This window comes from Sinocyclocheilus anshuiensis, unplaced genomic scaffold (assembly GCF_001515605.1).
Source record: "Sinocyclocheilus anshuiensis isolate Anshui unplaced genomic scaffold, SAMN03320099.WGS_v1.1 scaffold446, whole genome shotgun sequence".
NCBI classification, from domain to species: domain Eukaryota; kingdom Metazoa; phylum Chordata; class Actinopteri; order Cypriniformes; family Cyprinidae; genus Sinocyclocheilus; species Sinocyclocheilus anshuiensis.
The window spans coordinates 1203467-1219342 of record NW_015544247.1 but is presented as its reverse complement, the minus strand read 5'-3'; the positions used below and the strand labels follow the sequence as shown (position 1 = coordinate 1219342).

At 36.9% G+C, this 15876-nt stretch overlaps 1 protein-coding gene across 1 annotated transcript in view; it reads left to right on the top strand.

Moving 5' to 3' along the window:
* The first annotated feature begins 11286 nt into the window (after window positions 1-11286).
* g2e3 (G2/M-phase specific E3 ubiquitin protein ligase) overlaps window positions 11287-15876 on the top strand; it is a 6746-nt gene continuing 2156 nt past the window's right edge. Inside the window, exons 1-12 of the mRNA XM_016498533.1 lie at window positions 11287-11647; window positions 11766-11863; window positions 12438-12539; window positions 12629-12753; window positions 13190-13352; window positions 13456-13562; window positions 13983-14099; window positions 14197-14321; window positions 14410-14518; window positions 14646-14947; window positions 15078-15259; window positions 15376-15548. Coding sequence (XP_016354019.1) covers window positions 11587-11647; window positions 11766-11863; window positions 12438-12539; window positions 12629-12753; window positions 13190-13352; window positions 13456-13562; window positions 13983-14099; window positions 14197-14321; window positions 14410-14518; window positions 14646-14947; window positions 15078-15259; window positions 15376-15548 — 1664 coding nt within the window. The 5' untranslated portion in view covers window positions 11287-11586. The remainder of the gene's footprint in view (window positions 11648-11765; window positions 11864-12437; window positions 12540-12628; window positions 12754-13189; window positions 13353-13455; window positions 13563-13982; window positions 14100-14196; window positions 14322-14409; window positions 14519-14645; window positions 14948-15077; window positions 15260-15375; window positions 15549-15876) is intronic.

The window sequence follows — 15876 nt, the reverse complement described above, 5'->3', positions numbered from 1 at the left end:
TATTATAAAAAGTCAATATTATATCAATTTTAAAATAATATTATAAAATGTATAATAACTAATTAAAGGCCTATTATTATTACTACTGATATAATTACTATAGAAATATTACTAAATATATAAATACTATATTTTATATAAATAATTTATTAGTATACTGTTGAGTCCATTATAAAAACATTGTGATGTTGTGTAACTCTTGTCATATTTTTTTGCAATTATGATGCTCGTTTGGTTGGATGAACAAGACTCTATTGAACAATTGATCAGGATTTTGATCAATTCTATATAATCTGATTTTTTTTTTTCCTTGCTTTTTTTATATAAATAAAACAATTCCACAGAACTGATACTCCATGCTGTTAAAATTAGTCTGGTCTTTTCATTTCAACATTTTGACAAAATATTAAAGCTCAAATTCTAACAAATTAAAGCTGAAATGAGTTTGCTACTATTGCCTTTGGGAAATAATTCTCTCTTTTGTCTTTAGGGAATGTGCAGGTTGTAGCGAATCAGCTCATGGGGAAATATGAATAATTAATCCAGGATTACATATAGGCAGGATGACAGGAATGGGTTCCATCATAAGCATGCATAAAATAGTCTAAAAATATCAAAGACAACATACACCATGACCTGAAGGATACACTGTTCATTCAAAGAAAGGTTTTCCTATGAATTAATTAGTAGAAAAGTCCATTTCTACTGTGCCTTGTGCCTCTTGCGATGGAACATGCAGTGATTTTCCCTGCTTCGCATTCCATTAGGTCGTAAATGTATCTGGTGTCAGGGTTGCCATGGTAACCAGGGTCCTGGGCCCTGTTCACAGACAACTTGGCACCCAGTATGTTTATTGGGTGAGGGGTCTGTGAACGTTTGTTAATCTAATGAATAATTGATTTGTTAAATCAAATGAAAAATTGTGTTTTTGATTGGTCCAGACGCTACAAGGTGCTAACATGCATGCCTAATTGACTACATGAAGCAATTAATTATGGAGGAGATCATTTTCTCTGGTCTGCTGCTTAAACCTCTATATGGCGATGTTGTCGCATATGAAAAAACGTTCATTTTTCTTTTCTTATTTTTCTATCCTGCCTTCATTCTTCTTCTAATGAGTATAAAAATTCAAGAATTCATTTTGTTTGCAGTAAAATGGCCATTTTGAACTGGTCATTGGTCCGACGTCTCTCTCTGATGACTCTGATAACACACCGTAACCTTAAGAGCAGCAACAAAAAAACACCAACCCGACCTTCCTTCCAAAAACCGTTGCTATGAAACACATTTTCCCCGTATAATTCATTTACACACTGCATACAAATATGTGGACAATTAACCCCTTTTGTTTGCATAATAAATTTGTATATTTAATGGGAGCTCCTCCACATGTGCTCCACAAGCTCGAAGAACACAAAGCGGCCGCATTGTGCAAAGCGCAACGCCCCATCCACTGCAATCATGCCCTGCTACCTGATTTCAGCACAGAGCCAGAGAAGGAGGATAAATTACCCCTAGCACAGCACAGAGCTTTAATTATAGCCTTGCAGACAAGAGAAAAGCTCATTGATGTGTAGATGAGGATGGACTATGCATGTTGCACTGAAAGAACCCATGTTTTGGTGATTCTCTATCAAAAGAACAGCTGGGTTGCCATTTTCTCTCAAATTAGATTTCACCAAAGCAATGCAATGTGAAACTAAGAGACGCAATTTCAAAAGTTATTTTTCTTGTTTGTTGAGTCATAAGAGCAACAGGAAAAGTCGATCTCGAATTATGTTAGTTGGCAAAAAAGGGAAAGGAAGCAAACATCCCAATCATCTGCGCTAGGTTCAAAGGTTGAATTGAAACGCTCTTAAATGAGACCATTTTCCAGCTCAACCTTTTCAGACCCGGCGACAGAATAACGTTCACAGAAAGATCCAGCGCTTGCATGCAACAATGTGAATTAATAATTTCGTACATTCAAATGACACAAGCGATATTTTAAAAAAGAAACAAAGAAGTAAATCACACGGTCCCAGCAGTGGAGGCGTGTTTAGGTTAGTTGATGCAGCTATAAAGTGAGGGAATGCTGGGTAAAAGTGTTACCTGTGTCCATAGTCGTGGTGCTGCAGTCCTGGTGATGGCGGTCCAGCCTCTGTTTGTTTTCAGAGCGCTTTTAAAAAAGATTGTGTGGTGAAACATTGCGTTATTGATACCCCAGCTGCATGCCTCAGAGAGAAAAAGGCTCCACCCAATAGTGAACCCTGTGACCTGAGGGTGATGAAAAACAAGAGACCCCCCAACCCATCTCTCTCTCTCTCTCTCTCTCTCTCTCTCACACACACACACACACATATATATATATATATATGCATTGACATATTTGTTTTCCTCTAATCCTGGGTGAATTATTGTGTCTTAATGACAGCTCTTATGACAGCTTTTAACATTCATATTATATCACAAATAATGAGAAATAACATGTTTGGATAAACAATAATGATCATATAGACATTATTCAGCATGGTAAACAAATACAAAATTGGATAAATGGCATAAATCTGCAAATGTTTTAACTCGCAAGCAAACAAACCCAATAAATCATTAAGCTCAAGTCGTGCTAACAAGACTAATGAGCATCTATGATATGAAATGGTGCACATTTCCAAAATAATGTTTTCAAGTGATTATATATGTTAGCAAAACTTTAGACAATCTGACAGACGGGAAGAAAGAAATCTGCAATTCTCTCATGCCTCAGTGCCACTCTCGCCCCGGATCTTTTCACATTTCTGATTAGCAGACACATTTTATCACTCTGCAGACAACTCAATTTTCATTTTGGGAGGGGAGAAGGAAAGGGTGACAGCCCAGGGCCTTTAAGGCGGCTCGGGGACCCCGGTGAGCCCAGCGCTGAAGCTGATAATTAGACTTCCCTGAACCACAGGTCAAAGAGACAGAATTATTTGGCCTGTAGACAGCAATTTCCTCAAGCCACACGAGATGAGATATCACAAGCTGTTATACATGTGCACCAGGAAGCCTCGAGAGTGGGGTCAGAGTCAATCCTATTCCCTACAGAAATTCATATATTGAAAGGGCAACTAACTAGGGACCATGATCATTTAATTTGACTTCTTTCAGGGGACCGTGTTCCTCAGCCAGCAATTTCGAGGACTGGTTTGCAGCTCTTACATACCCTGATAATAATACCCAGGGTTTTTTGTCTGGAGAAGAGCGCTCTTCATCAGGGTTGGTGGTCATGTCGATTAAAGGTATCAAAAGTGACAGAATATAATGAAAAGGTCGCTGTCCCTGGTGTAAACTCTATCACTATCAAAAAAATTAAATAAATAGAATCTGGGGACTTTTCAGAGTTGTGTAGGAGTGTGGGATCAGGAATGCATTACACTTCCTCAGAAACATTCGAGACGAACATTCATATGCTCCCATCAAACATTGTTTCATAAATGCCTGCCTTTCCACCCTCTCTGTAACTGTGAAGACTACTATTTACACATATTCCTGTTCCTATGCTCTTAAAAATAAAGGGTCCAAGGGGTTGTTTGCAGTGATGCCATAGAAGAACCATTCTGGATTCTCTAATAAACCTCTTAGTGAGCAGTTATTAAAACAACCATGTTTTTCTTAACTTGAAGAACATTTTAATAATCTAAAGAAACTTTTTCCTCTATAAATCACCTTCACTCTTAAAAATAAAAGTTCTTTATTGGCATCAATGGTTCTATGAAGAACCTTGAACATTTATGGAAACTTTCAAATGCAGAAAATGTTCTTTATAGTCAAAAAAGGTTCTTTCGATTTTTAAAATGTTCTTCAAAATGGTTCTTTCAGGAATTGTTCACTGAAAGGTTCTTTGGGGAACCAAAAATGGTTCTGCCATGGAATCACTGCAAAAACACCCTTATGGAACCTTTATTTTTAAGTGTGTTCCATGGATGTTAAAGGTTCTTCATGGAACCACAGATCCCAATAATGAATCTTTTATAATAACAAAACTATGTGCCATTTACATGTTGTGAGCTGAATTCCAGACATAATTGGAACTGCCAGTGAAAAACAAGAAAACAGGTTTTTCTCAATTGGCAAATGGAGCAATTTGTATGTAGACTCCAAGTTAGTCTGTGCCTGTGCAATAATATCCAATGTTACATTTCATACAGAGTGTGATACAGTCTCACACCTGCTTCACAAAGTACAACAATGAACAGTTGAGTTGAAAGGAGAGAAAGTGGTGGCAGATTCTTCAAGATAGCCTTTAGTGAAATGCTGGTTTTTGTAAGACAGAGGCTGTTGCAGTGGCTGGGAAGGAAAACATGGGGACAGCTGTATAATTATACTATTTTTACTGTCGGGAGCTCGGTATGTGAGAGGAGAATTAGCATCACACCTGTGCATAATTGGCTAAATTAGCTTGCATAATGCAAACTCTGAGAAGCATTGGACACTGGGGGAGGAAGTGCTACATCGAAAATTGAGGGAGTTGTTTGGACTCCCTCTGGAATTTAGTGAAGGGAGGAAAAGCATGGCCTGTAATCTTATATCTCAAGTCAAAAGAGCATTCAAGGACCCCCTCGCAAGTGTTGTCAAACAATAGGCAAGTCAAGACCTTGATCTGGGTCTCCTGGATCTGCCCAGGCAGGAGAAACAGACATGCAGCCCAGCACTTATTTGTTTTAATCCACTCCAGTGAGTCTATGAATAAGTTGTGACTGCCAGCCAGGGCAGCGCAGGTTAGTTTATGATGCATCCAGTGACTGAATGCGGATTCTGTGCACACTTGCTGGAGTGGTAGAGAAATCTCGAAAAACAGTATTCCCTCCAGGGCACCAGATGTATTAATCAGTTCTTATTACAGAGGCCACTGAGTTAGTAGACTCACACTACAGTATAAATGCAGTGTTTTCCATTATAATACACAAGACAGCATCCTGACATAACACTGTACAGCACAAGCTATTTTAAAATTCAGCAAAATCCCACATATCTGTAACTGTAATAATAATTTATAGCATGTCTGAAAAAGTCAAAAAAAATGTACAATTTAAAAAAATGTTGTAGAAAGAAGATGGTAAACATAAATTAAGGCAAAAGTCATAACAATTAATTAATAATTGCTTATTGTTACAAATCAATATGCTAAATATTACATATTGGCACACACTACTAAAAGTGGGAAAGCTTTAAAAAAATGTGCGCAATTAATATTTGTGATCCTAGACCACAAAACCAGTCATAAGTCGCATGGGTATATTTGTAGCAATAGCCAACAATACATTACATTGTCTTTTATGCCAAAAATCATTAGGATATTAAGTAAAGATCATGTTCCATGAAGATATTTGTAAATTTCCTCCCGTAAATATATCAAAACTTAATTTTTGATTAGTAATATGCATTGCTAAGAACTTAATTTGGACAACTTTAAAGGCGATTTTCTCAATATTTATATTTTTTGGCACCCTCAGATTCCATGTATCAAATAGTTGTATCTCGGCCAAATATTGTAACAAACCCTACATCAATGGAAAGCTTATTTATTCAACTTTCAGATGATGTATAAATCTCAATAAAAAAAAGACCCTTATGACTGGTTTTGTGGTCCAGGGTCACATTTAACCTTTTGTCATTTTATTGAAAATATGGTTCTAAAAACTATGCTTTGTTCTGGTGTGGATGTGTCAAATTAGCATACAAATATCATAAGTTGTTCTCCTGAAGATCCTTGTCAGATTTGGAAGGGGAGGCAGTTCTCAAGCAGACAGCACTTTGAACTGTTTTGATCTGCTACCACCTACTGGTTAGTGATACTGATGAAGAATCAACTAGGCACATTCTCTTAGGTTTAATCCTTTCAAGGAAAGCAGGCGCTGTGTGAAGCCATCAGTTCTTTTCTCACCTCTCAATTGCATTAGAGTTTGAAGTAAGAGTTTCTCCATCTTGTGAAGATTAGATTGTTGTTTAGGGCAGGAGAGAGGCAGTGCACAGGAGGTGATACTATAACAGTTAGTTTATCTCCAAAGCTGTTATTAAAGGTAACAAGTTGCAGAATGAGAATTTTAAAAAAAAAGACTATTTAGCAACCACTACACAATTAGGTCAAAAGTGGTGGTTACATACAGCATATACAGAAAATATTAAAATCACATGGCAAAAAAACTGTCAGAAGCATACTATCTTTAGTGAAATGTATAGGGATCCAACATTTCTCTCGTTTTCAATCTTTAATGGATTTTTTCACAGTGTATTTTGGGATAAACTCCTCTATAAAGGATGCTGCCTCAAATTTGACCAATAGAATGTAGAAGGCAGCATAATTTTGCTGCCTACCTTTCTGCACAGCCTTCATGTCTATGATGAATTGAAATGCTGTCTATGTAGGCAGCACACTGGCTTTCAGAACAGAGCGGTGCTCTCTGCTCTCTTTCACTTTCTCATGTGTTTCATTTTCTGCTGTTATTAAAGTGGTTGGGTGTGATATGGGAAGCCGGTTGAGTCCCGTCCCTCAAAGCTCTGAGAGAATGATGCTAAATGAGTCTCTCCATGAAAACCCACCCCCCACCCCTCTCTCTCTCTCTCTCTCTCTCTCTCTCTCACACACACACACACACATATATATATATATATATGCATTGACATATTTGTTTTCCTCTAATCCTGGGTGAATTATTGTGTCTTAATGACAGCTCTTATGACAGCTTTTAACATTCATATTATATCACAAATAATGAGAAATAACATGTTTGGATAAACAATAATGATCATATAGACATTATTCAGCATGGTAAACAAATACAAAATTGGATAAATGGCATAAATCTGCAAATGCTTTAACTCACAAGCAAACAAACCATCTAAAATCATTAAGTACGGTAATTCCAGCTAGTAGCAAGTCGTGCTAACAAGACTAATGAGCATCTATGATATGAAATGGTGCACATTTCCAAAATAATGTTTTCAAGTGATTATATATGTTAGCAAAACTTTAGACAATCTGACAGACGGGAAGAAAGAAATCTGCAATTCTCTCATGCCTCAGTGCCACTCTCGCCCCGGATCTTTTCACATTTCTGATTAGCAGACACATTTTATCACTCTGCAGACAACTCAATTTTCATTTTGGGAGGGGAGAAGGAAAGGGTGACAGCCCAGGGCCTTTAAGGCGGCTCGGGGACCCCGGTGAGCCCAGCGCTGAAGCTGATAATTAGACTTCCCTGAACCACAGGTCAAAGAGACAGAATTATTTGGCCTGTAGACAGCAATTTCCTCAAGCCACACGAGATGAGATATCACAAGCTGTTATACATGTGCACCAGGAAGCCTCGAGAGTGGGGTCAGAGTCAATCCTATTCCCTACAGAAATTCATATATTGAAAGGGCAACTAACTAGGGACCATGATCATTTAATTTGACTTCTTTCAGGGGACCGTGTTCCTCAGCCAGCAATTTCGAGGACTGGTTTGCAGCTCTTACATACCCTGATAATAATACCCAGGGTTTTTTGTCTGGAGAAGAGCGCTCTTCATCAGGGTTGGTGGTCATGTCGATTAAAGGTATCAAAAGTGACAGAATATAATGAAAAGGTCGCTGTCCCTGGTGTAAACTCTATCACTATCAAAAAAATTAAATAAATAGAATCTGGGGACTTTTCAGAGTTGTGTAGGAGTGTGGGATCAGGAATGCATTACACTTCCTCAGAAACATTCGAGACGAACATTCATATGCTCCCATCAAACATTGTTTCATAAATGCCTGCCTTTCCACCCTCTCTGTAACTGTGAAGACTACTATTTACACATATTCCTGTTCCTATGCTCTTAAAAATAAAGGGTCCAAGGGGTTGTTTGCAGTGATGCCATAGAAGAACCATTCTGGATTCTCTAATAAACCTCTTAGTGAGCAGTTATTAAAACAACCATGTTTTTCTTAACTTGAAGAACATTTTAATAATCTAAAGAAACTTTTTCCTCTATAAATCACCTTCACTCTTAAAAATAAAAGTTCTTTATTGGCATCAATGGTTCTATGAAGAACCTTGAACATTTATGGAAACTTTCAAATGCAGAAAATGTTCTTTATAGTCAAAAAAGGTTCTTTCGATTTTTAAAATGTTCTTCAAAATGGTTCTTTCAGGAATTGTTCACTGAAAGGTTCTTTGGGGAACCAAAAATGGTTCTGCCATGGAATCACTGCAAAAACACCCTTATGGAACCTTTATTTTTAAGTGTGTTCCATGGATGTTAAAGGTTCTTCATGGAACCACAGATCCCAATAATGAATCTTTTATAATAACAAAACTATGTGCCATTTACATGTTGTGAGCTGAATTCCAGACATAATTGGAACTGCCAGTGAAAAACAAGAAAACAGGTTTTTCTCAATTGGCAAATGGAGCAATTTGTATGTAGACTCCAAGTTAGTCTGTGCCTGTGCAATAATATCCAATGTTACATTTCATACAGAGTGTGATACAGTCTCACACCTGCTTCACAAAGTACAACAATGAACAGTTGAGTTGAAAGGAGAGAAAGTGGTGGCAGATTCTTCAAGATAGCCTTTAGTGAAATGCTGGTTTTTGTAAGACAGAGGCTGTTGCAGTGGCTGGGAAGGAAAACATGGGGACAGCTGTATAATTATACTATTTTTACTGTCGGGAGCTCGGTATGTGAGAGGAGAATTAGCATCACACCTGTGCATAATTGGCTAAATTAGCTTGCATAATGCAAACTCTGAGAAGCATTGGACACTGGGGGAGGAAGTGCTACATCGAAAATTGAGGGAGTTGTTTGGACTCCCTCTGGAATTTAGTGAAGGGAGGAAAAGCATGGCCTGTAATCTTATATCTCAAGTCAAAAGAGCATTCAAGGACCCCCTCGCAAGTGTTGTCAAACAATAGGCAAGTCAAGACCTTGATCTGGGTCTCCTGGATCTGCCCAGGCAGGAGAAACAGACATGCAGCCCAGCACTTATTTGTTTTAATCCACTCCAGTGAGTCTATGAATAAGTTGTGACTGCCAGCCAGGGCAGCGCAGGTTAGTTTATGATGCATCCAGTGACTGAATGCGGATTCTGTGCACACTTGCTGGAGTGGTAGAGAAATCTCGAAAAACAGTATTCCCTCCAGGGCACCAGATGTATTAATCAGTTCTTATTACAGAGGCCACTGAGTTAGTAGACTCACACTACAGTATAAATGCAGTGTTTTCCATTATAATACACAAGACAGCATCCTGACATAACACTGTACAGCACAAGCTATTTTAAAATTCAGCAAAATCCCACATATCTGTAACTGTAATAATAATTTATAGCATGTCTGAAAAAGTCAAAAAAAATGTACAATTTAAAAAAATGTTGTAGAAAGAAGATGGTAAACATAAATTAAGGCAAAAGTCATAACAATTAATTAATAATTGCTTATTGTTACAAATCAATATGCTAAATATTACATATTGGCACACACTACTAAAAGTGGGAAAGCTTTAAAAAAATGTGCGCAATTAATATTTGTGATCCTAGACCACAAAACCAGTCATAAGTCGCATGGGTATATTTGTAGCAATAGCCAACAATACATTACATTGTCTTTTATGCCAAAAATCATTAGGATATTAAGTAAAGATCATGTTCCATGAAGATATTTGTAAATTTCCTCCCGTAAATATATCAAAACTTAATTTTTGATTAGTAATATGCATTGCTAAGAACTTAATTTGGACAACTTTAAAGGCGATTTTCTCAATATTTATATTTTTTGGCACCCTCAGATTCCATGTATCAAATAGTTGTATCTCGGCCAAATATTGTAACAAACCCTACATCAATGGAAAGCTTATTTATTCAACTTTCAGATGATGTATAAATCTCAATAAAAAAAAGACCCTTATGACTGGTTTTGTGGTCCAGGGTCACATTTAACCTTTTGTCATTTTATTGAAAATATGGTTCTAAAAACTATGCTTTGTTCTGGTGTGGATGTGTCAAATTAGCATACAAATATCATAAGTTGTTCTCCTGAAGATCCTTGTCAGATTTGGAAGGGGAGGCAGTTCTCAAGCAGACAGCACTTTGAACTGTTTTGATCTGCTACCACCTACTGGTTAGTGATACTGATGAAGAATCAACTAGGCACATTCTCTTAGGTTTAATCCTTTCAAGGAAAGCAGGCGCTGTGTGAAGCCATCAGTTCTTTTCTCACCTCTCAATTGCATTAGAGTTTGAAGTAAGAGTTTCTCCATCTTGTGAAGATTAGATTGTTGTTTAGGGCAGGAGAGAGGCAGTGCACAGGAGGTGATACTATAACAGTTAGTTTATCTCCAAAGCTGTTATTAAAGGTAACAAGTTGCAGAATGAGAATTTTAAAAAAAAAGACTATTTAGCAACCACTACACAATTAGGTCAAAAGTGGTGGTTACATACAGCATATACAGAAAATATTAAAATCACATGGCAAAAAAACTGTCAGAAGCATACTATCTTTAGTGAAATGTATAGGGATCTGAGTAGATAAACCCAGTGGCCTTTTCACATACTTCTTTCAGAATTGCATATTGCATACATGTTTTTTCAAACTATTAATACTTCAGTATTTAATCAGTGCACAGAAGTCAATGTTCACTATGTGAAATGTAATGCTTTACACCAGCTAAACCAAAACATATAGAGCCATTGTATGCACAGTGGTCTATATAGTCAACTTTAATTTGCAAAGGCAGCACAAAAGCTGCAGCATAAACAGTATATTAAACACAAAATGTTGTCTTTGCTTTTACAAAGAGGCAGAATAAATGCATTTACAGGGGAATTACAATAGCAGAAATAAGTATGTAAAATTAATGCTTTAAATGTTACAATTTTGAAAATAGAAACATTTTAATAAAATATTAAGTTATAAATAAAAATTAAATTATAAATGATTACGTAATTGCAATACAATAATAATAATAATAATAATAATACAATATATTCTGTTCTGCAAAATTTAAGGCAGTAACGTTACTAATATTGCATTCAATATATACAGATGTTACATTATGTTTTTTATAAATATTAAAAACACTTGTTATGGGTACTGTGTAGCCCTAAACAATTTATATGAAATATCAAATATAACGACACAATGTAAAAGTATTACTTACTGTCAATGTGGGACTTCTACCTCATCAAACTTCACATCTTATTTTGTCATAAAATTCGTATGCTTTTATTTTGTAAAATAAACGGAAGTTGCGTGGTGCCAGAGCCCCTCCCACAGGAAAATCTCTGTTTTGGTTTGAATTCAACCAACCAAAAGCAAGCAGAGGCGTATTTTCCGTCACAGAGGGAAGTTTGAATTTTATCATGCGATTTACACTCCTATACTAATGACTGTAATATCATTTTATTAAAAAGGACTATGTGTTTTGCCTTACGGAGTGAGAAGACTAGAAAAAGCTCGTGATAAAGTGAGTCTAATGGCAGTTAACGTTACTGAATTTGCCAAGCCAGTAACGTTAGCAACAGACCGCTAATTCAGAGCTCTTTAAATCGCCATTTTAAAATTTAGATTTGTACTTAATCCTGGCTGCGTAATACACAATAATGAAAGCGATGAAAGAGGAGACTACCGCAATGAAACAGATTCACGACGACAAAGACCTCAGTAAGTTGCTTTTCCTACAGGTTTTGTAGCAACGAATTTCTTTGTTGCGACTATACCAATAATCAGATATGTACCTGTATAACTTACCATTTTTACCATAATATCGTCAAATATTTAGTCTGCAGTCTTTGTAAGAGATGTGACAACATTCCAGAGAAGTATGGAGAGAAGATCACCCTTCAGCAGCACAACCTGACAGTCCACTATTTCTGTTTGGTGAGCCAGACGTTGATGATGTGTATGTGTGCAACAAATTTCATTTTGAAGTCCCTTTCTAGTTTTCCTGTTAAAACAGAGTGTTGTGACACCCTACCCTAAAGTATAAGGCATCTTATGATGCCATAGATAATACATTATGTTCAGCTGTTCTAGAACATAAGTTGGTTGCAAGGCAAGAGAGATTAACATAGACATAAATAATATCTACTTATTTTTCACAAACTATGTATCTTTATTTCTTATTGCTAAAAAACATTTTATGAATTTCTTTTCCTTTAAAAATTTTACTCCTGACAGACCCCAGTTTGACGATCATAAATACCCTAGAATGTCAGATATAGTTGGTTATTTCTACATGTACTGTCCGTCATGAATCTCTTATTGGAATACATAATTTCACACCTTGAATATTGTCTTTATGCAAGGCTGTTTTCAAACATGGAATCTTTTAGCTTCTAAATGTAGGAAACCGCTTTGTTTTGTAGTATGTACAAATATTGTAAAAGTCTCACCAAAATCATAATTCAAGCATACATGTACAAGTTAGTTATTCTTCAATCTAATTTTACAGCTGATGTCTAGTGGAATATGTCAGAGAGGGGAGGAGGATGAAGACATTCATGGTTTTCTCGTGGATGACATAAAAAAGGAGATCCGCAGATCTTCGAGGCTGGTAAGTTAAGTACACATTTGACCATTGGCATGTTCTGTTTAACGCTACAGAAATGTTTTTGAGACTAGCTTTTACTTTTTGACTTGCAGAGATGCATTAAGTGCAAAAAGGTTGGTGCTTCGGTGGGGTGCTCCATCAAAAGTTGTCGGCAAATGGTCCACATGCCTTGTGGATTAGAGCAGGAGTTTATTTTCCAGTTCACAGACTTGTTTCCGTAAGTGTCTCTTGTGATATGCAAAATGTGATGGTTGCTGATGGAAGATGAGATAGAAAAGTAAAATCTACAATCCGAATCTAGGTTGGTATGATTAAAGATCCCTCTTATGCTTATCAAGGCTGCATTTATTTGATCAAAAACACAGTTAGAAACAAGAAATGCTGTGAAACATTATTACAATTTAAAATTTTTCCAGGATTCTTTGATCAATAGAAAGTTAAAAAGAGCGGTGTTTATTTGAAACAGAAGTCTTATTTAACATTATAAATGTCTTTTCTGTTACTTTTGATCAATTTAATGCATCCTTGCTAAGTAAAAGTATTCATTTCTTTAAAAAAAAATTGTAATACCCCCAAATTTAAATGGTATTGTAATTTCCTGTACATTTCTGGTCATTTCATTTCAACTTAGTGATGATGGCAATCATTTGCAGGTCTTTCTGTAAAAAGCATGCACCTAGTCAGTCCTGCGTCTCCAGCCCCAGTCTGCCACTTTCTTGCTCCGTCTGTCTGGAGCCCATCGAACCCGTCCTCTCCTATAATGTCCTCAAGTGTCCTGCATGTCATGGCAGCTGGTTTCACAGAAACTGTGTACAGGTAATTGTTCCACACATTCAGGTTGATGATATAAAAAATATGTCTAAAATACAAAGATATGGGATTTGAAATTTGAGCCTGGTTCTCATCTCTTATGTTCCAGCATTATGCACACAGCGCTGCCATGTTTTTCTTCAAATGCACATTGTGCAATAACAAGGACCAGTTTCAGCAGGAAATGCTCAGAATGGGAATATATATACCAGAGCGGTAAATCAATGTGTTTCCTTCTGATATTGATTCTAGTGATTCAATGTAAAACATTCTGATTTGTGTAGTGTTTGATTTGTATCCTTCATAGCCTGCTGGAATTATTTACATTTTATGTTTATTTATTTTTACATTTATTTTTAATATACATTTTTTTGCACATCACTTTGACATGGCAAAACAATGTAAATAGTTTCCATTACTATATATGTTAAAGGAATAGTTCACCTAAAAATTACATTTTGCTGAAAATTGACTCACCCTCAGGCCATCCAAAATGTAGTGATGTGATGCTAAATTTCTTCAAACTCGTGTAGTTCTTGTATGACCTCAGGTTTAGTATATTTTCAGCAAATTTTCTTTTATGAAAACCTATTCCTTTAATATTCTGTAAGCATCCATATTGTGTATATTTTTCAGGGATGCAGCATGGGAACTTGAGGAGAATGCATATGAAGATTTATTGCAAGTGTACCAGCACTGTGATGCTGTGAAGTGTCACAGTCACAAAGGTCGTAAATACAGCTCACAGTCAGGGTAATTTGAGCATTTTATTTAGTCATTCTGAAATCGTGAAATGGAATCAGTTTGTTTTTGAAAAGGATTCTAACTACTGTTCAAATTTGCTCTGCAGGTATTTTGAAATTGTTCGTTGCAAGTTGTGTGGATCCAGGGGAACTCATCGAAAATGTTCCAACCTTAAGCTTTACGAAAGCGACTGGATCTGTACTGACTGTAAAGCTGCTGTTGAGGGAAAAAGTGAGCTATCTGAACTAAATATTGTTTAATATGTGCTTGTTTTGTAAAATTATTCAAAGTTACATACATGGATTTTTTTCTCCCCCAGAGTCAGTGCCTTTGCCAAACCATGTTGAATCCCCACTGGCTGTAAGGCAAGAGAGGAAGAGGCTGTTTAAAAACATCTCTGACCTTCACTCTTCACTCATCAGTAAAAGGTACTTTCCTAATCAATTGCATCTGATATGAGAAGGATATGTTCTAGATTATTTACACATGCAGCATAAAATGTATTCAATATATATTGAATTGTAGTAGTAGCAGCTCTCTCTCCTTGTTTTCTAGGCAATATGTGCCTGCCACTTCTCCAGAGCTCTTAATGGATCTGGCCCATCAGATATCACAGCAGCAGTCTACAGAGGTGCTAGTGGAAGATGATGATGGGGTGATGGAAGCAGCTCTGCGGGTTCTGCGGCAAAGTGACTTTAATCCCTGTTGCACGCTTTCTGTGAAGTTCTCCCAAGACAAACATAGCAACAACATTAGGAATCAGCGTCGCTTCCTCAGATGTCTTGTTTCAAAACTGCAGATGTCAGAAATCTTTGAGGGCCCTGATAGATCTAAAAACCTGGCTCTGAGCTCAAAAGGTAGGACACTTTTTTCCCTTTAATTTATGTTTGTTTCGATTTCCTTTTCTTGAAAATTTGCCATTCCGGGCTTATATACATAAAGCCCCTCTCACTGCTGCCTTCAAAATGAATTGTTGTGTGTGAACAGCTCTGAGGGATGACCTGTACTTTGAAGTCGGCAGTCTGTTGGCCCTCTCTTTGGTTCATGGAGGTCCTCCTGTGGGCTTCTTCTCTCCAGCACTGTACCATAGTCTGTTTAACTACCCCACAAACTACAGACCTACTTTACAAGACCTTGGAGACACTACTTTTGCACACAAAATCCGACAGGTGAGTTTTGTTTTTCCTGACATTGTGCTTCAAACCTGCTGTTGCACTGAGGTGCGTGATTACAGTGAACCAAAAGGTTGTTGTACACCTGTTAAACTCAAAAAGTGCACTTTTAGATTGCAGAAGCAAAGTCAATGAAGGAGCTGAGAATGGCAATGCAGTCAGCATCACAGTATTTGGAAGCAGCCGGTTGCTGGCGAAAGATCAGAGAACTCTCAGAGAAGGACATGCTGGTGGAGGATGTACTAAATTTCTACCTGATCATCAGACTACAGCTGCCTCTGCAGAGGTTGGTACCCTAACTTATTCCTGTGATGGCAAAGCATTATACCAGTCTTCAATATCACATGATCCATCAGAAATGATTCAAAAATGCTGACTGCTCAAGAAACATTTCTTACTGTTATCAAAATTGAAAGCTGTTGTGCTGCTGAATATTTAGCTGAAACCATGTTTTTGGTCTTTGATGAATAGAAAGGTTCAAAAGAACAGTATTTATCTGAAATAGAATTACCATAAATGTGACCTTGGGCCACAAAACCAAAATATGATGTATTGATTTATACATGAATGAATAAATAAGCTTTCCATTGGTGTATGGTTTGTTAGGATAGGAC